The 21,420-nt window shown below is 41.9% G+C and overlaps 1 protein-coding gene across 1 annotated transcript in view; it reads left to right on the forward strand.

The window, feature by feature from the left end:
- BMS1 (BMS1 ribosome biogenesis factor) overlaps positions 1 to 21,067 on the forward strand; it is a 58,504-nt gene extending 37,437 nt beyond the window's left edge. The window contains exons 16-23 of the mRNA XM_058187875.1: positions 1,664 to 1,852; positions 4,110 to 4,290; positions 8,462 to 8,520; positions 9,669 to 9,791; positions 10,084 to 10,231; positions 11,792 to 11,967; positions 13,258 to 13,419; positions 19,644 to 21,067. Of these exons, the coding sequence (XP_058043858.1) occupies positions 1,664 to 1,852; positions 4,110 to 4,290; positions 8,462 to 8,520; positions 9,669 to 9,791; positions 10,084 to 10,231; positions 11,792 to 11,967; positions 13,258 to 13,419; positions 19,644 to 19,871 (1,266 nt within the window). The 3' untranslated portion in view covers positions 19,872 to 21,067. The remainder of the gene's footprint in view (positions 1 to 1,663; positions 1,853 to 4,109; positions 4,291 to 8,461; positions 8,521 to 9,668; positions 9,792 to 10,083; positions 10,232 to 11,791; positions 11,968 to 13,257; positions 13,420 to 19,643) is intronic.
- Positions 21,068 to 21,420: the final 353 nt, after the last annotated feature.

Genomic DNA, 21,420 nt, shown 5'->3' on the forward strand with positions numbered 1-21,420 from the left:
TGGTGTGAAGCATTATTATTTGAGGGCCAGTTTAGTTTAGTGTTTAAGGCATTAGCCTAGAAACTGGGAGATTGGGAGTTGTAGTATGAAAGACCTGAGGTGGCACAGTGGTTAGAGTGCAGTACTGCAGGCTACTTCAATTGACTGCTAGCTGCAGTTTGCCAGTTCAGATCTCACCAGCTCAAGGTTGACTCAGCCTTCCACCCTTCCAAGATGGGTAAAATGAGGACCCAGATTGTTAGGGAGAAGAGGCTGACTCTGTAAGCTGCTTAGAGAGGGCTGTAAAAGCACTGTGAAGCGGTATATAAGTCTAAGTGCTATTGCTCTTTCTATCTATCTATCTATCTATCTATCTATCTATCTATCTATCTATCTATCTATCTATCTATCTATCTATCTATCTATCATCTTACCAGGCTCAAGGTTGACTCAGCCTTCCATCCTTCCGAGGTGGGTAAAATGAGGACCCAGATTGTTGGGGGCAAGAGGCTGACTCTTTAAGCCACTTAGAGAAGGCTGTAAAAGCACTGTGAAGCGGTATATAAGTCTAAGTGCTATTGCTCTTTCTTTCTATCTATCTGTCTGTCTGTCTGTCTGTCTATCTATCTATCTATCTATCTATCTATCTATCTATCTATCTATCTATCTATCTATCTATCTATCTATCTATCTATCTATCTATGCCGACTCTGTAAACTGCTTACAGATGGCTGTAAAAGCACTATGAAGCGGTATATAAGTCTAAGTGCTATTGCTATTGGTATCTTTTTTTCTTTCTTTCATCTGTCATCTGTCAAACATCTCTGTCTTTCTGTCAATCTATCTAATCATATGTCTATCTATCTATCTATCTATCTATCTATCTATCTATCTATCTATCTATCTATCTATCTAATTATCTATCTATCTATCTATCTATCTATCTATCTATCTATCTATCTATCTATCTATCTATCTATCTATCTATCTATCTATCTATGTTGACTCAGCCTTCCATCCTTCCGAGGTTGGTAAAATGAGGACCCAGATTGTTGGGGGCAATATGGTGACTCTGTAAACCTCTTAGAGAGGGCTGTAAAGCACTGTGAAGCGGTATATAAGTCTACATGCTATTGCTATTGTTTAGGTTGACCTTGGGCTAGTCACACTCTCTCAGGAGACAAGGGGAAATCACTTCTGAGAAGGAAGGCAGGGAGGGAGGGAAGAGGTTATTCTAACACATGTAAATTGAGTTCCATTAATTCTTATGGACTCTGTTTCTTGACCTGGCCTACGTGGAAGGGCTGACTCTGCCTTCTCCATAATTCCTCAGTGAAAAGTGCAAGGGTGTGCTGTGACAGTAACATGTCCATTCCCCTGATGCCATCAGATAAAGAAAATGTGATTGACATAACGTGTAAATTGTATGTCATTAACGTCTGAATTGTTATGAAGCATTGGTTCACAAGGTAACCAAACAGTACATTAAAACACACACACAGGGGTACACACAACTTTAACAAGGCAAACCATAAACCAGGATTTAGCATATTGTGGAAGCGTAGCTTCTCGTTTCTTAACTCAGCAGAATTGGCTCTGCTCGAACCAAAGATCCGCTGTGGAATTGTCTCGACGGATCTCATTGCGATAAAGTGTTGCGTTCCTTCCTATATTCGCAATGCAGCTTAACAGACTTGAGTTTGAAGATCAAGATGATGAAACCCGAATTCAGTACGAGGGATTTCGACCGGGGATGTATGTCCGGATAGAACTGGAGAATGTCCCATGTGAACTGGTGCTGCATTTTGATCCATGTTATCCAATTATCCTGGGCGGCCTGGGAAATACAGAAGGAAACGTGGGCTATGTGCAGGTATGTTATATTCTTGTATGCTGTTGTGACCCAGGCCCAAGTAGGTAGTAGGAAACTTAGTCAGTGAAAAAACAAACTTTATTCGAACAGCTAAGAATTACTTCATTCCCAGTGTAGTTTAACTAAATTAAAGCAAATTCCTCCCAACACAAATTCCTCAGTCCTATCGCAAACCTTTGTCCAATTAGGTAAATTGCCAAAGGCCTTTCTTGGCAAATGTTCAGAAGTCACCAAAACAAAAATAAATGCAAGACGTAGATGACGAAGAAGACAAAGCTACCAACGTTGTTTCCCGGCAAAGCTCAAACGCCATTGCTGGTCTGTTTTAAGCCTTATGGGAGGGGCCAATCATCTCTTGGCCCTACTCCCGAGTTGCCCTCTCCGCTTGAGCTGCTCTTGCCTTCTGGCAGCTCTTCTCATGCATGCATTAGGAACAGGCTCCTCCTGTTCCTCTACCTCACTACTATCAGTCTCGAGGCTCTGGAGTCTGCACCTCACTCCCCGATGGCCCTGGCCCTACCTCAGCCTCATCGCTGTCCGACTCGATTGCCAGCTCCGCAGGCTGCTGGCAGACCACAACACATGCTTCTTAAGCAGGATAGATAAAGGCAAAAGTTTTCCCTGTCCATTCATGTCTGACTCTTGAGTGGGGGGTGGTGTGCTCATCTCTGTTTCTTAACCGAGGGAGCCAGTGTTGTGTGAAGACGTTTTTGTGGTCATGTGGAGGCACAATGCTTAGAATGCAGTCTAGAATGGAGGCAAACTTTGCTCACTGCCAGGAGTTTCATCCTGACCAGCTCAAGTTTGACTCAGCCTTCCATCCTTCCGAGGTTGCTGGGTGCAGTAGGCTGACTCTGTAAACAGCTTAGAGACACCCGTAAAGCACGGGTGGGATAGCTCAGGCCGTTAAGAAGCCTGTTATTAGAACACAGAGCCTGCAATTACTGCAGGTTCAAGCCCGGCCCAAGGTTGACTCAGCCTTCCATCCTTTATAAGGTAGGTAAAATGAGGACCCAGATTGTTGGGGGGGCAATAAGTTGACTTTGTAAAAAATATACAAATAGAATGAGACTATTGCCTTATACACTGTAAGCCGCCCTGAGTCTTCGGAGAAGGGCAGGATATATTTTTATTTATTTATTTATTTATTTATTATTCGAATTTATATACCGCCCTATCTCCCAAAGGACTCAGGGCGGTTTACAGGCATATAAAACATCAATATCAATATACAAATTAAAATAATCCTTAAAAAACTTATTCTAGCGCCCGAATTATTAAAAATAGAAATATAAGTATCAAATATAAATATTAAAATCAATTTAAAACCCCTCTAAATTTAAAAATCTAAGCCAGTCCTGCACAGATGAATAAATGTGTCTTGAGCTCGCGACGGAAGGTTCGAAGGTCAGGAAGTTGACGGAGTCCTGGGGGGAGTTCGTTCCAGAGGGTGGGAGCCCCCACAGAGAAGGCCCTTCCCCTGGGCGTCGCCAACCGACACTGCCTAGCTGACGGCACCCTGAGGAGTCCCTCTCTGTGAGAGCGCACGGGTCGGTGAGAGGTATCTGGTCGCAGTAGGCGGTCCCGTAGATAACCCGGCCCTATATAAATGTAAACCAAAAAAAAAACCTGTGAAGCGGTATATAAGTCTAAGTGCTATTACGTTCATGTGGCCGGCATGACCATACACTGAGGTTCACGGTGCCTTCCCACTGAAGTGGTATCTATTTATCTACTCACACTTGCATGCTTTCAAACTGCTAGCTGGGCAGGAGCTGAGGCAAGGAATGGGAGCTCACCCCGTCACACGGCGCTTGGGTCTCGAACCTGGGCTGTCGGCTTTCCATCTGACAAGCTAAGCATTCTTAACCCCTGGGCCATCACACCCCCTTCTGTGACAGGTAGAGATTCTCATGTGCTCCTGAATGTAGCTCTTGTCTGAAGGTGTGTATATATACTGTACATACATACCATACATACATACTGTACATACATACATACATACTTATATTTTCTATATGTGTGGGTTTTTTTTCCTGTTGACCTATGCATTATTGTTAAGTTGCTGCCAAGAGTTTTGTCTATTTCCTGGGAATTTTGAAAGCTCAATCACACACACACACATATTCCCACATATTAATTTGAATCAGGCCTCCCTGGATCTTCCCTACTTTAGTATTATGCAACTGAAAAACAAAGGGGAGGTAGGGTTGTTGAAATGGCTTCCAAGATGAAATTTTTCCTTTTTTTTTTAAAGATGCGTTTGAAGAAGCATCGCTGGTACAAGAAGATCCTTAAAACCCGCGACCCTCTGATTCTGTCTCTCGGCTGGAGGCGGTTCCAGACAATTCCTGTTTATTACATAGAAGATCACAATGGTCGTCACAGGCTGCTTAAGTATACGCCACAACATATGCACTGCGGAGTAACTTTCTGGGGTAAGAGCTAACGTCACAACTTTCAAATGTGGGAGGAGACACTATGTAGGACATCCAATCAGAATAGAACTGGAAGGGACCTCAGGGGTCTTCTAGTCCAACCTCCTGCCCAAGCAGGAGACCCTAGACTAGGGGTCTGCAACCATCAACACTCAAAGAGCCATTTGGGCCCGTTTCCCACAGAAAAGAAAACACTGGGAGCCACAAAACCCTTCCCGTGCCTGACTATTTCTGGAGCGGCCACAAAACTAGCATATGTAGTGGAATTAAGCGTTCTGTTTTCTTCTGAAACTTTTCTTTTCTTGGATTTAATCCATGGTTGGCCTACCGGGGGTTGAAAAACTCAATAAATTGTGTGTCAGCGGGTGTCTCATATTGGCAGTTGTGACACATATTTTGAATGACAAGGAGCCGCAACAAAGGGGTGAAATAGCCACATGTGGCTCCGGAGCCGCCGATTGCTGATCCCTGCCCTAGACCATTCCAGACACGTGGCTGTCCAGTCTCTGCTTACAAACCTCCAGTGATGGAGCACCCACCACTTCTGGAGGCAAGGGATTGTTTGCCCTGATTCTAACTTCTAACTAGTTCTGTCAAATGAAATGAAACTTCTGCATCGCCATTTGCAAGGAATTACAAATATGGCTTGCTTGCTTATTTGTTTATACATTCGCAGGACTTAGATATTGCTCCAAATGAAGGGAACTTTGAGAAGTTTAAAAGAGGGATAAACGCAAAGCAAAATGCAGCACTAGAAATAATAAGCTCTCCATTCATTAAATTCCAGATTATGCAAGGGAGCAGCTCAGAACATCTCCATTGTCCCAAGACCTGTTGAAAAAAACCTAGTTTTAACAGGATAACAGAGGTGGAAGAGACCTCAGAGGTCTTCTAGTCCAACCCCCTGCTCAAGCAGGAGATCCTGTACCACTTCAGACAAATTAACGTCCAATCTCTTCTTAAAAACCTCCAATGATGGAGCACCCACGATTTCTGAAGGCAAGCTGTTCCACTGGTTAATTGTCCTCACTGTTACGAAGTTTCTCCTTAATTCCAGATTTTTCTCTCTCCTTGATTAGTTTCCATCCGTTGTTTCCTGTTCTGCCTTCTGGTACTTTGGAAAATAAGTTGACCCTCTCCTCTTTGTGGCAGCCCCTCCAATACTGGAACCACTGTTATCTTGTCCCCTCTTAGTCCTTCTTTTCTTTAGACTAGCCAAACCCAAATCTTTCAACCCGTTCTTCATATGTTTTGGTCTCCAGGCCTTTGATCATCTTAGTTGCTCTTCTCTGCACTTTTTTCAAAGTCTCAACATCTTTTTTGTAATGTGGTGACCAAAACTGGATGCAGTATTCCAGCGGTGACCTTACTAAGGATTTACAAAGCGGTACTAGTACTTCACGTGATTTTGATTCTGTTTATACAGCAAGGAATCGCTTGCCAAGCTGTTTTATTGAGTTAGTAGTAAGAACAATTCATTGTTATTGGTTACTTCGATAAAGGACTTTGTCAAACACAGTGAAAGTTTGCTGCTTGTTTTCAAAAGACACACGATTCAGACCTTGCCCTAGTGCAGGGGTCGGCAACCTTAAACACTCAAAGAGCCATTTGGACCCGTTTCCCACAAAAAAGAAAACACTGGGAGCCACAAAACCCTTCCCGTGCCTGACTATTTCCTGAGCGGCAACAAAACTAGCATATGTAGTCTAATTAAGCATTGTGTTTTCTTCTGAAACTTTTCTCTTCTTGGATTTATCCATGGTTGGCCTACCGGGGGGTTTGAAAACTTGAATAAATCACGTGCCAGTGGGGGTCACACACTGGCAGTTGTGATGCATATTTTGAGCGACAGGGAGCCACAGCAGAGGGATGACAGAGCCACATGCGGCTCCAGAGCTGCGGGTTGCTGACCCCTGTCCTAGTGACAGAAGGACAATGGTTTGGACACCAATAGATACTTAGATGGGGAACAACAAGCAGATGGCATCCCCAGATAAGAGATATCACTGGTGTTCAAATACATTAAAGATGTGTTTTAACTGACAACCGAAACATCTTTAATGCAAGCTTACGAGCTGCATGAAAGGCAAAGAATCGTATCTAGTCCATAAAAATACACTTTAAAAATGGAGAAAAAAAGGGATGCTTTGATTTGCTACGCTGTTAAAGAATTTGTAAATCTTGACTCTAGCTTCGTTCCTTAGATCACGTGGTTGATGAACTGGGCAATTCGTCTTTTTTTTCTTTTCTTCCCCATTTTCAAATGTGGTCTCCCTTCATGCTTGGCTGGGTGACTTTAAAAAACGAAGGAAGGTCAGGCCTGATTAGGATTTGGAGCCGAGGCCGTCAGAAGTTCGAGGTCTCTCAGCTAAGACTGAAAAAAATCAAAAATCATTTTGGAGGAGTGAGGCAGCAGGAAGCACCTTCTAGGTCAGTGTTTCTCAACCTTGGCAGCTTCAAGAAGTGTGGACTTCAACTCCCAGAATTCCGTAGTAGCCACCATGGGAGGTGAGTCCACTCATCTTAAAGCCATCAAGGTTGAGACACGCTTGTCTATACTGTTGCCAAGGAAACCACAGGCAGTCCTCCACATAACGACCACAATGGAGCAAAGGGAGACATTTGTTCAGTGAGTTTTGTCCCGTTGTAACGTTGACCTTTCTTGCCACAGTTGTTAAGTGGATCACTTCACAGTTGTTAAGTGAATCCGGCTTCCCCCTTGTCTTTGCTGGTCAAGAAGGGGATCGCGTGACCTCGGGGCACAGCAACGGTCATAAGTATGGACCAGTTGCCAAGCGTCTGAATCTGAACCTCGTGATCATGGGGACGCAGCAAAGGTCGTAACTGTGAAAAGCAGCCGTAAGTCCCTTTTTGTTTTGGCCCACCAGTGGCCAACAGATTCGGACAGTGAGGAGGTTGGGGAGGAACATGGGTCACTCCTGGACTCTGTGGAAGGCTTGGACGAGGGCTCTCTTGAGTCGGAGGCAGAGAGGGAGCCAAGGCCATCTGGTAGTTCTTTGCTGCCTCTGGAGCCTCTGGAGTCTGACATCAGCGAGGCAGAAGAACAGCGGGAGCCTATTCCCAGTGTGCGCATGCGCAGAGCTGCCAGAAGACAGGAACAATTTAGAAAACAGGGTCGACTTGGGAGTAAGGCTTGGAGATGATTGGCCCCTTCCATAAGATATAAAAGAGGAGCGAACAGGACGTGAGCTTTTGCAGGAAACAATTAGTTCATCTGGTCCAGTGGTTCTAAACCTTTATAGTGCTGCGACCCCTTTAATACAATTCCCCACGATGTGGCGACCCCAGCTGTAAAATTATTTTCGCAGTGATCTCAGCGCGCCTCAGCAGCCGCAGAAGGGGGGAAAAAGCGGCAAACTGTTTTTTTGAATTTATTGCGCCTGAAGCCGTATTGGCTAGCGATCTGAACTGCTTGCGATTGCCTTGAGGACGGAGGCATTAAAGCGGAGACTCCTCCCCTATTAAGTTTATCGCGCCTGAAGCCAGATTAGGCTAGCGATTGGGAGTGATTGCTTGTGGAGTCAACCATTGGAGCGCGATTCTTCAACTGACAAGTATACTTCCCATATTTCCAATGGTCTTAGGTGACCCCTGGCAAATCGTCATTCGACCCCCAATGGGGTCGCAACCCACAGGTTGAGAACCACTGATCTGGTCAGTAAAAGCTTTGGAAAAGTTCTGTTTGACTCTGTGCTAAGTTTGGCCTTGCCCTACATGTGTCAATTAGTTCTCTGGCAGCATTCCAAGGGAGATAAGGTGAGTGTTTGTAAACACTCCCCTGAAAGACTGTTTGAGAACCTTTTCTGACTAGGAATGACAATAATTCACAGCCATATGAATTAAAGAGGTTTGCCGGGAGTAAGATTGTGCTGTGTACTTTCTAAGGAAGCCTAGGTCAGAATACTTTTTTCAATGGTAACTTTGGACGGTCACTAAATGAACTGCTGCAAATCAAGGACTCCCTGTACAGGGATACGTTACCAGGATTGGAGCTCACCTTAGAAAAGGATTTAGCTTCATTCTGTAGCCATTCTTCTTGTACACATTTATTTTTATCCTCTCTTAAGGGAACGCGTGAACATTATAAACGAACAGATAAAGGCACACGGTTAAATCGTTGGTTGATGATTTCATTCCACCTTCTTTACAGGGCCCATCACTCCACAAGGGACCGGGTGTTTGGCAGTCCAATCTGTGAGTGGTACAACGGTAAGTACATTAGCACGGGTAGGTTTCCTATCCTCTTCTTAACGGTCGCTTTATTTGCAAAGAATAGAATAGAATAGAATAGAATTTTTTATTGGCCAAGTGTTCAACTTCGGCAGTTGGAGGTTCTAATAAATGGCTCCATTCCCGGAAGTAACATTGAGAAGAAGTTGTTTTACTAATTCAAGTTGTTTTACTAATCCCTGGTCCATACTGATTTTTTTCCCCCCATTAATGCCTATAAAAATATTTTTCCCTCAAGAGTTTCCATGCAAGGAAAGAAAGCCCCAAAAGCAGGGTTGCTGTCGGGGGTTCGCAGGGGTTCAGGAGAACCTCTAGCTAAGATCCTGTGCAGTTCAGAGAACCCTCAAATCCCACTCCTGGCTGGCCCCGTCCACCCCGCCCTCTCAGGAGTCCCCACGAGGCCCATTTGGGATGCAGGTAAGTGCAGGGCCTGCGTGGAGGCTCATGGAGGTTGAAAAATGGCCCTACCGGACGTTTGGGCCTGTTTCTGGCCTCCAGAGCCTGGGGATGCTGTTTTTGCCCTCCCAGAGGCTCAAGGAAAGCCTCCGGAGCCCGGGGAGGGCAAAAAGCCACCCCCCCATGGTGCAGGAGGCTTACTAGGCCACGCCCACCATGGCCATGCCCACCCAGCAACCGGGCAGAGAACCCTTTGCTAAAATTTTTGATGTCCACCCCTGCCCAAAAGTGCTTTTTTTCAAGAGGTAACTGGACTTTCTTTGTTTTTCCTGGAAGACATTTCGCTTCTCCGAGAAGCTTCCTCTATTCTGACTGAATGGTGGAGGATGGAAGGGTTTACATTCCTAGAAAAACCTCCAAGTAGCCTCAACAACTCTCAGAGAGAGTGCTAACGACTAGAGGACTGCAAGGCATCTAAATCCTTCCATCCTCCACCATTCAGTCAGAACTGAAGAAGCTTCCGGGATGAGAAATGAAACGTCTTCAAAGGAAAACCAAAAAAGTCCAGTTGCCTCTTGGGAAAAAAAAAAAAGCATTTTTGGGACAGCCATGACCTGGATGATGGAGAATCTCCACAGAGATGCAGGGAAAGTAAACTAAATCAAAACCCATAGACTTTTCATAAAAAGAACTTCATACATCATAAATAGGCTTTCGTTGTTTTATTTCAGGCTGATTTCCGGATTGCTGCTACTGGAGTTGTGCTGGACTTAGATAAGTCTGTAAGGATTGTGAAGAAATTAAAGTTGATCGGTTTCCCTTTCAAAATTTTCAAGAATACAGCTTTCATTAAGGTACGAGTTTGAGCAGAAATTTTTTTGCCATTTGATCTTTGTAAATCACGTGTTGTTCAGCTTTATTTATTTAAATTTATCATGGCTACCCACCTCAGGAGATACTGGGTATGAGTTCACAGTTAAAAATTTATCTTCGTGTGGTGTTTAATGCAATGAGTTTTAAAAAGACCAAAGTAAATTTCGGTGTATTTTTGGTTTATTAGAAACATGCCTGTCTTCATTTGTGGCAGAAATGGCTCTCTCAAAGATACCTCTGTTGATTTTAAAAATGTTCTTCCATGCCACGCAGGGGATGTTTAACTCCGTGCTGGAAGTGGCTAAGTTTGAGGGGGCCGCCCTCCGTACGGTGAGCGGCATCCGAGGACAGATTAAGAAAGCCCTCAGGACCCCAGAGGGGGCCTTCCGAGCAACTTTTGAAGACAAGTTGCTGATGAGTGGTAAGTTGGCTTTACCAGTTTTGCACATCTGAAAATGACTTATTGGAGTCAGGAGGAAGATCAGTTCTGGGGCTGGAACGTATCTGTGATGGGGGAATTGGGAAGACGGAGAATCAGCGGCTATGACGAGGCATCCTTCACCAATCTGACAATACAGGAACTGCGAAGCTGTGATTTAGCTCAGGCAGTTTTATGTCCAGATCTCCAAACAGGGAGCTGAATTAGTTTTCGGTTGGAGAGGGAAGGAGGGAGGAAAAAAAGGAAGGAAAGAAGGGAGGGAGGGAAAGAAAGAAAGAGAGAAAAAAGGAAAGGAGGGAAGGAGAAAAAGAGAGAAAAAAGGAAGGAAGGAAGAAACTTGCTCCCAGATACACAGGGCCCTTCCCTATTGGTAAAAAAATCTAGTGGTTTTTAAACATGTTTAAACATGCTTTGTTGCTTTCTTTTGGGAGTTTGGAGGGGGAAGGGGAGGGGGCCCATTAACAGGAAGTAACAATCCAGTGCTTATTGGAAATGCAGGTAGTCCTCGTCTTACGACCACAATCAAGGACCGGAAATTTATGTCACTAAGTGAAACATTTGTTAAGTAAGTTCGCCCCATTTTTGCGACCTTTCTTGCCACGGTGGTTAAGCGAATCATTGCGTTTATTACATTAGCGGCGTGGTTGTTAAGTGAATCCGGCTTCCCCGTCAACTTGGCTTGTCAGAAGGTCGCCAAAGGGAGATCATGTGACCCTCCCGGACATCGCGACCGTCATAAATATGAACCACACGCCAACCACATCTGAATTTTAATCACGTGACCATGGGGATGCTGCAACGGTTGTGAGTGTGAAACCACAGTCCTAAGTTCACTCGTTTCAAAGTTGTAAGTCACAATTTTCAATGCTGTTGTAACTTGGAACCATCACTACGTGAACCGTTGTAAGTCGAGGACTACCTGGGTCTATATCAACATCAGCAGTGATATAGCTCCGTACAGTTTCAAACTTAAGTTTAAAATGTGCCACTAATTCCTAAGGAAAAACAAGAGACCCAGGTAAAAATATGACATCAATCGTTTGCAGAGTCAGGCCTGAAGCCATCTTTTGCACTAGGCCTTCAGACCTGCCACATTTACTACTGTGGGAAACTGGGAGGGGGGATTGTATGGAGCAGGGGTGATACGTAGTCATAATAACATTCTTTTCTCCGAAAGTCAAGGACATCTTGTCCTGCACCTGGAGGGCTGGAACTGGGAGGCATATCCAGTTGGGACGGTCCTTTGATTGGACCATGTGATGGACTTGTGGGTGTTGGGCAGGGACTTGGACTTTCCTTTGGGTGGGGAAAACCTGGAAGCTTTCAGATTCGGGTTTTCCCAGATGTGCCAATATGACATCTCTAATAAAATGTAGCTTTGAGGAAATTCAAGCCTCGGAGTTTTCTTTCGTTGGGAGTGTTACTCGGAACCCTGACACGCAGTTGTAAAATCCAGATATCTACCAAATCTGTGAGCAATGAAGAGGAAAACCAATTTTTTTAAAAAACAAATATTTCCCAACCATTTTCTCTTTTCTTCAGACATCGTATTCATGCGAACGTGGTATCCTGTGTCTACCCCTGCCTTCTATAATCCGGTCACCTCTTTACTGAAGCCTCCGGGTGAGAAATCCTCCTGGGTGGGAATGAAGACCACGGGCCAGTTGAGACACGAAAAGGGTATCAGGCTGAAGCAAAACAAGGACTCCCTCTATAAGGTAGGACGGTTTGTGTGGCGGGCTTTTTTTTTTTAACCAATTTTGTCTCCGATGCAGTGGTTTGGATGCTAGTCCCCTTCCAAGAATCTTATGCGGTTTCTGCCACGTAGGTAGGGAGACTCTGAGTTGAGAAATCTAATTTTAGTTTGGGTATCTGTTCACGGTAGGGATTCTGGATGGGGTTTTTGTTTTTCTTCATTTCATTGAGAGAAAGATGGAGAGAAGGGAGGGAGGGAGAGAGAGATACAATAAGTAGAACGGGATGGATGGATGGATGGATGGATGGATGGATGGATGGATGGATGGATGATAGATAGATAGTGGACGTACGGACAGGCAGATAGAAATTGGACTAATGGGTGAATGACGGGATGGATGGATGGATGCTTGAATGACTGGAGGGATGGATGGAGGGATAAATAAACAAATACCAATACTGGATTGCATAATAGTAGAAAGAGGCATTAAAGGAAGGGGCAGAATTTTGCTGTTACAGGGGACGTTAGAAATTTGTTTTAAACTTTTAAGCATATTCTAAGATTTCAATAATTATTTTTATTTATGGACTACTGAATTTTTGGTGGAAAGATTTGAATCGGCTGGGGCCCACAGGAATTATTTTAGAGACAGCTTGTAGACTTCAGATTGCCGGTTGGTGGATTAAATAAAGAAACTGTTATTGGTACTGGCAGTCAATTTTTTCAGTGCGAAATGAAGTGAACTCACCGAAAGTAGCGCTCAACAAAGAAGCAAGGGAATGCAAAATGTTTGCCCTAAACTGGGTTGTTGTTGTGAGTGTGTGAGTGTGGGTGTGGAATTGTGCAACTATTTGCATTTCAAATATGAAATATTCCACTTACATCATGCCTGAAAGCACTTGCAGCTTGAAACAAACAGGCTATTTTGTCTTGTTGTTGGTTTTTTTCTCAAAGTAGGACATTCTGCCAAATGTTGGGCCTGAAATGATTCCGAATTTGGTCCCGAAAAACAGGATTGACCACTATGGCTGCATTACTATTCTCACTGTTCCTGTCACCCATCTCCTCCCACTTATGACTGTAACTTTGTTGCTTGTATCTTTACGATTTATATTGATATTGATTGTTTCCTGATTGCTTATTTGTACCCTATGACTATCATTAAGCGTTGTACCTTATGATTCTTGATGAACGTATCTTTTCTTTTATGTACACTGAGAGCCTATGCTCCAAAGACAAATTCCTTCTGTGTCTAATCATGCTTGGCCAATAAAGAATTCTATTCTATTCTTTCCTTTCCCCCCTTTCTTAGCCGATAATGCGGGCGAAGAAACATTTCAACAAGTTGCATATTCCCAAAGCTCTTCAGAAAGCCTTGCCGTTTAAGAATAAGCCCAAGTTCCAAGAAAAGAAAAAGAAAGTCACCAAGGATCAGTGGAGACCCGCTGTCATCAGGGAACCACACGAAAGGAAGGTAAGATCTTTTACAGCCTTCAGAGTAGCTCCCCTCCTCTCATCAATTTCATCCAGAAATAGTTGTAAGCATCATAGTGGGTGTTATAAAGATGCTTTCTCAGTAAAACTGATGGAAGATTTGCCATGGGCTCCTTTTAGAGATGGATTTGATCCTACACAGCTTCATTCTGATTCACATCCTTGGTCCACATTCCACTAAGCATGATTGCAAGAAGGCCTGTGTTATGCGCAAGTGGTCCTTGACTTACAACAGTTTATTAGAGTGTTGCAGCTTCCAGCATCCAGCACACAAGTAAACAATTCAGCAATTATTTTTTTTAATTTTTTTTAAATTTGCATTTATATCCCGCCCTTCTCTGAAAACTCAGGGCGGCTTACACTATGTCAAGCAATAGTCTTCATCCATTTGTATATTATATACAAAGTCAACTTATTGCCCCCAATGATCTGGGTCCTCATTTTACCTACCTTATAAAGGATGGAAGGCTGAATCAACCTTGGGCCTGGTGGGACTTGAACCTGCAATAATTGCAAGCAGCTGCTATTAATAACAGACTGCATTAGCCTCTTTATATAAAAGAAACCTCTTTTATATACAATAATATAAAACATGATGCATGTATACAATACCCATGCAGCTCTTTCAACACAGTAGCAAGTACAAGGAGGAGAAGTTAGAAGCAGAACCAGAATTCAGAATCAGAAGCACTAGAATCCACAGAACTTATATTTATACAGACCAGTTGAGCTAAGCCATGCCCAGGCTCCAAGCTGTCTCACATGGCTCACAATAGATCCTGTTTCTTAGTCACCAAACAGTTCCCATTGGCTGACTTGTTGTTATGGCTATCCTATCCCAGCTCGTAATTTCTTAGACAAATATAAAGTTCGTAGTTAGAGCAGCACTGAAAAGAAAAAGAAAGGGACATTTTCCACACCTAATGCTCCTTGCAGCATCCCCATGGTCACGCGATCAATATTCAGATTCTTGGCAACTGACTCATACTTACGACGGTTGCAGTGTCCCCTGGGGGTCCCCTTTTGCGACCTTCTGACAAGCAAAGTTAACGGGGGAATCCAGATACACTTAACAACCGTGTTACTGGCTGAATACCTGCAGTGATTCACTTAATCACTGTGGCCAGGAAGGTTGTAAAACGGCACAACCCACATTGACAAGTGTCTCGCTTAGCGACATGAATTTTGGGCTGAATTGTGGCCGTACATCCAGGACTCTTGTATTTACGCAACCCTTCAAACTTTTAGGGGAGGTTTTCTTCTTAAGAAGCTTCCTCACTTTTTCGAGACTTAATATCAGTTCAGTTAGCTTTATTGATTAGCCCAGGGGTCTGCAAACTTGGCTCTTTTAAGACTTGTGGACTTAAAATCCCAGAGTTCGTAAGCCAGCAAAGCTGGCTGAGAAACTTTTGGGACTTCAAGTCCACAAGTTTTAAAAGAGCCAAGTTTGCAGACCCCTGGATTAGCCTATAGGCCAGTGGTAGTCAACCTGGTCCCTACCGCCCACTAGTGGGCATTCCAGCTTTCGTGGTGGGCGGTAGGGGTTTTGTCAGGTACTGAAGCACTTTCCTTTTTTTTTAATTTAATTGACTTTTTAAAAAAATTTCATAGTATTATCTAAAAACATTTTCATTAGGTTTTCATAAAATTCCCCGTGACAATTTAAATTTCTGAAAATATATTATTTGTATCGCCCTTGCATAAGTTTAGTTCACATTATGTAAGTGAAACTAAATGGTACTATAGTGTGACCACAAACAAAAGAGCCTCGGCCCAGAATAGCTCACGCATCTCCCCCTCACACCACCCAGCTGTAACAGACAAGCAGAGCTGGTAGCCGGTGGCCCCCCAAACCCAATCCACGATGCACGAGAGGCATGTGCAGACGACGATACACGGTGCATTACTGTGGAACCGGTGGGTGGTTAGAAAATTTTACTACCAACAGAGATACAAAAGTAGGTGGTAGATATAAAAAGATTGACTATCCCTGCTATAGGCCATATCAAAGCACAAGGTGCAAACATATATCACCAATAAAAGCCTATACAAACAATTTAAAATAAGAGTAGGGTAAAATAATATAGTTATAGGATAAGATACAATATAATTTAATGCATAAATATATAAAATGGAATAAAACGACATAAAATTATATTTCGGTGTCATCCTTACAATCTACCCTAATCAGGTCCACGTATGCAGATCTCAACCGAACCATTTTGTTTGTTTATTTATTTATTTATTTATTTATTTGATTTCTATACCGCCCTTCTCCCAAAGGACTCAGGGCAGTTTCCAGCCAGATAAAACATAGATATACATATAATATAAAATTTAAAAATATATTAAAAAACTAATTCAGTTTGGCCGAATTTAAAATTTAAAAACAAAAATAAAAGTATAATAAACCCCTATTAAAATTACTAATTATTTCAAGCCAGCCCTGCGTGGTAGAATAAATACGTCTTCAACTCGCGACGAAAAGTCCAGAGGTCAGGAAGTTGTTGTAATCCTGGAGGACAGGATTCAGAGGGCAGGTGCCCCCACAGAGAAGGCCCTCCCCCTGGGGGTCGCCAGTCGACATTGTATGACTGACGGCACCCTGAGGAGGCCTTCCCTATGGGAGCGCACAGGTCGATGGCAGGCTATAGGTGGCAGCAGGCGGTCCTGTAAATAACCTGGTCCTAAGCCATGGAGCGCTTTAAAGGTGGTAACCGACACCTTGAATTGCACCCGGAAGACCACAGGAAACCAGTGCAGCTTGCGCAGGAGAGGTAGGGAGCCTCGAGTTGCTTCCTCTATCACCCGCGCAGCCGCATTCTGGACCAGCTGGAGCCTCCGGGTGCTCTTCAAGGGGAGCCCCATGTAGAGAGCATTGCAGTAGTCCAGTTTAAGTTTAAGTCCTGTGCTGTGTTAAATTAAAGTTAAATTAAACTGTCCAGGACAGTTTAAGTCCTGTGCTGTGTTAAATGCTATTTTCAAGTTTTGGCCCTACATAAAGTAAGTTGTTTTGATATGGGGATCCCAATGAGTCATTCGTTTGGTATATAGACAGAGATACCTGTCTCTCACCCCCTTATACAAGCAACAGTCAAATAGGATGTGAGCCAGGTCTTCTACCTCTGCCGCTCTGCAGATGCAGAGACGCTCATTGTAGGGTATAGAAATAGCAACCGCACCAGCTCCCAAGTTGTGTTCTGCTCTGGTTGTAAACTCTGCCCTAGCTGTAAATGCTTTTTTAAAAAATCAGTGCAATATGCCGCAGGTACCCTGCCAGCTCTGATGAACTCTTTTATTAGTGTCTACAGGTAGTAAATATAGCGACAAGGTTTATTGCTTTGAGTAGCTTTCCAATGTGGGATAAAATGACTTTTTATCGGACAGAATGGGTAGGTAGTTAAATACAGATTTAGCAGCCGCCAGCAGGCATTGTTCGTGTTACCTTTTAATAGTTTCCTGATCCAAGGATCAAGGAAAAAAAAAAGTATTTTAACGCCGGAGTTAATCATAGCAGTTATTTTGGTGATTGTGGGTACAATAAAAGGAATTAAGCCAGCCTTTCTGAGACCTTTGAAAAAGGTGTAGGTCTTCGCCATCTCAGCCAAATTGGCAACTTTCAATATCCATTCTTGTATTGTTGGTACTTCTTTTTTCTTCCAATATTGTCCTATTAATAATCTTGCTGCAGTTATTAGATTTAAAATCAATTTAGTCTCAATTACTGTACAATCCATAATAATTCCCAACAAGAAAAATTGCGGCAGGAACTTTATCTTCTTTTTCAGAACATTTTGTAAAATCCACCAAATTTTTATCCAAAAGGCCTTTATGTCCTTACAAGTCCACCAAATGTGAAAGTATGTAGCGTCATCACAATTACATCTCCAACATTTTGCTTGCATTTCTGGATACATACACGATAATTTTTTAGGATCTAGATGCCATCTATAAAACATTTTATAAAAATTTTCCCTCAGATTCTGTGCTCATGAATTTAACATTTCTAACCCAAATTTTTCCCACGTTTCCAATAATATTGGCTCCTGAAAATTTTGTGCCCACTTTATCATACAGTCCTTTACCAAGTCCCTTTCAGAATCTATTTTCAAGTAACACATTATACAATCTCTTTATGTGCTCCTGAGACTGATTTCTAATTTGCTTTACCAAATTTTCCTCGTTCTGCTCTATACCAATTTTCTGATCTCCTTCCATCTAGCATGTAATTGCTCATATTGAAACCAAGTATAATTTTTCCTTCCTCTCTTAATACTTGCAGAGATTTTAACTGCAAATTACCTCTTTCAGTATACAAAAGATCTTTATATGTAATCATTTCCTGATTCTGTTCTATGTTTATATTTTCTACTGTATGTCTAGGACATGCCCATATAGGAACCTTATAATTTAGTTTATAAGAGTATTTTTCCAAACACGCAGAAGGGCATTTCTTAGCACATGATTTTTAAAGGCCTTATCCACTTTTTGTCATAAATTAAATATGCATGCCATCCATATAACAAATCATAACCTTCTATATTCAAAATTCTGTCCTCTGTTAAATTAAACCAATCACTTATTGCAGAGAGAGCAGCTGCTTCATAATATAATTTAAAATTAGGCATTTTAAACCTCCCTTTCCGAGAATCTTGAATTATTTTCATTTTAACCCTAGCTTTTTACCTTCCCATATAAATTTGTTAATTCCTTCTGCCATTCCTCAAGATTCTTATCTTTCTTAATTATTGGTATCATCTGAAAGAGGAATAAAAATCTAGGTAAAACATTCATTTTAATAGCAGCAATTCTCCCAGCAAAGATAATTGCAATTTTTCCAAACAATCAACTCCTTCTGAACTTTTGCCATAAAACCTCATAGTTATTCTTATACAATTTCACATTTGATGACGTAATATAAACCCCTAAGTACTTAACCTTCTTTACAATTTCAAATCCTGTTACTTCCTCTAGTTTTTCTTTCTGTTGTCTGGCCATATTTTTATTATCACTTTTGTCTTTTCTGATTTACCTTAAACCCTGAGACATTCCCATATTGATCAATTATTTCCAACAAAGATTTACTAGAATTTATAGGGTTTGTTAAAGTAATCACCAAATCATCTGCAAAAGCTCTTAACTTATATTCATACTGTCTAACTCTAATTCCTCTATCTCCTTTACTTCGTATTTTATCCAATAATGGTTCTAGAGTTAAAATAAACAATAATGGTGATAAAGGACATCCCTGTCTTGTTCCTTTCGCAATCTTAAAAGGTTCTGTTAAGCTACCATTGATTATAATCTGTGCTGTTTGCTCTCCATAAATTGCCCTAATTATTCTTAAAAAACCATCTCCAAATTGCATCTTTTCTATTAATTTAAATAAAAAATCCCAATGCAATCGATCAAAAGCTTTCTCTGCATCGAGAAAAATAAATGCTGCTGGAATAAAATTTTTCTTTTCTAAGTACTCCAGTAAATTAACAATCTGCCTAACATTATTCCTCATCTGTCTCCCTTTTATAAATCCAGATTGATCATTATGAATTCTTCGCTGCAGAATCAACATTAATCTATTAGCTATTATTTTAACAAAAATCTTATAATCATTATTTAAAAGTGAGATTGGCCTATAATTCCCAGGTTTAGAACAATCCTGTTCCTCTTTTGGTATCAGCCTTTTTGAAAGACAATACGCAAGAAAGATACTTAAAGGAATGGAAAAAATGGATTGACTATATTCAACGTAGATATCAGACTAAGAGTTATCAGACTGTTTTTGAATGATTATGATGTATTATGTTTGATTGCTTTGGGGGGAAGTTAGGAACTGATGATTGTAGGGGTATAATTAAGTTGGGACGAAAATTTTTTTAGCATATGTTTGTTTTATCTTTAACTATACCTTGTGTTCGTTCCGGGAAGTCGGGGGGGGGGAGGGGGGTTGCGAAGGGAGGGGGACGAGGGGGGGAAAGGGGAAAAAAAAAAAATTTTGTAAAACTTTTTGAATAAAAAAAAAAAAAAAAAGAAAAAGGTGTAGGCAGCTTCTTTGCCAATGCTAGATGCTAAGGATACCGAGTTGATAATTCCTACAATTAAAACCCCAGCATGTGGTCGTGTTGTGTCTTGGATTCCTTTTGGGTTGTGTTTTCCAACTTTGGGCTCGGGTCGGTCAACTTTGTGTACTCTTCTTGTGTTAAGGTGGCGGCGCTTCTCTCGGCTCTGGGCACGGTACACAACCACAAGGCGCAGAAGAACAAGGCGCAGCACCGCCAGCAGGTCCGAGCTTACCAGAAAGAGAAAGAGAAAGAGGAAGAAGCGAAGCTGAAGAGGCAGAAGGAAGCCAGGAAGAAACTTTTCCGTGTTATCGGACAGAAGGAGAAGAAGAGGCAGAAGTCGAGCCTGAAGGGCTCTGCTGAAAAAGAGTAAGAAGCAGCGACGCGCAGAAGCCGAATGAGAAGCTGTCTTCCAAACGGAGGCCTCCAAAATACTGTTCTGGTTTGTAGAATTACATTCTGAAAAACTGGACCACAACCGTTGCTTCTAGATGGGTCCAGTCTGGAGGAGGAACTGGACCCAGGGAAGGTTCCGCTAACAGCCCAAGAGAGTTTCCCACCTATCTGCCAATGCCTTCCTAATAACACCTGTCAGTAAGGATTGAGGCGCTTAATTCTTGGATGACTAATGAACAAAAATTTAAAAATATTCTAGCTTGGTTCTGGATTTTGAAAGGCAATGGATTGTATCCGAAAAGAGCTATCCAGTTTAAACTATCTTCAATGATGCTTATTTGGTTATTATGTTGAAATAATCATAATATATTTTATATTTTAGTTTGAAAAATGACTGACGTATGGTTTTTGCGGGCAATCCAAAAGGGTTTTTACTTGTTTCTGGTGGAACATGAAATGCTTCACCGACGCTATGATCTTAAAAAGTGTTGCTTGAAAAACTCAACTCGTTGAAAGTTAAGCCGGTTGACAGATTAGAAGGTAATTTCTACGGTAGAATCTGGAGCTGTAGAAAAAAAAGGAGCATGCGTCATGTTATGAGATGATATTGACTCATTCCAAGAAAGAAAACAGCAAAGTTTGATATGCAGGTTAGTCCCTGACTTAACAACCATTCGTTTACTGACTGTTGAAAGTTACAATGGCACTAAATATCCCCGACTTATGACCGTTTTTCACACTTAACGACCATTGCGGCAACCCCGTGGTCATGTGATCAAACTTTAGACATCGTAGCAACTGGCGTACATCGGATTTGCTATACTTTATAAGCCACCGAGTTGGATTTTTAAAAAAATCCTGAATTTAGAGGAGCCTTCAGATGAGTGGCTTCAGTTGTAGGTTTCCTGAACATTTTAAAATAAATATTGCTATTGCTTCTCCTTCAAGGCTTCAGTGTTGCCAAGTAGAGGCATGATCGGGGACTCAGATACATGCTAGGCTGTAGTAACACATTTTAATTTTTGTTTCCAGTATACGAATCTAGCTATTTGGGTTTATGAGCTGTAGTTAAATTATAGCTTAAAGCAAATTTAGGCAATGCATTAAAAAACCCACCAGTGCAATTTTCCATTTCTTTAGAAGATCACAAAATAGAATAGAATAGAAAAGAAAAGAATTTTTTATTGGCCAAGTGTGATTGGACACACAAGGAATTTGTCTTGGTGCATATGCTCTCAGTGTACATAAAAGAAAAGATGTTCATCAAGGTACAACATTTACAACACAAATGATGGTCAGTATATCAATATAAATCATAAGGGTTACCAGCAACAAAGTTACAGTCATACAGTCATAAGTGGAAAGAGATTGGTGATGGAAACGATGAGAAGATTAATAGTAGTGCAGATTTAGTAAATAGTTTGACAGTGTTGAGGGAATTATTTGTTTAGCAGAGTGATGGCCTTTGGGAAAAAACTGTTCTTGTGTCTAGTTGTTCTGGTGTGCAATGCTCTATAGCGTCGTTT

Source organism: Ahaetulla prasina, chromosome 6, assembly GCF_028640845.1.
Source record: "Ahaetulla prasina isolate Xishuangbanna chromosome 6, ASM2864084v1, whole genome shotgun sequence".
Classification (NCBI taxonomy): domain Eukaryota; kingdom Metazoa; phylum Chordata; class Lepidosauria; order Squamata; family Colubridae; genus Ahaetulla; species Ahaetulla prasina.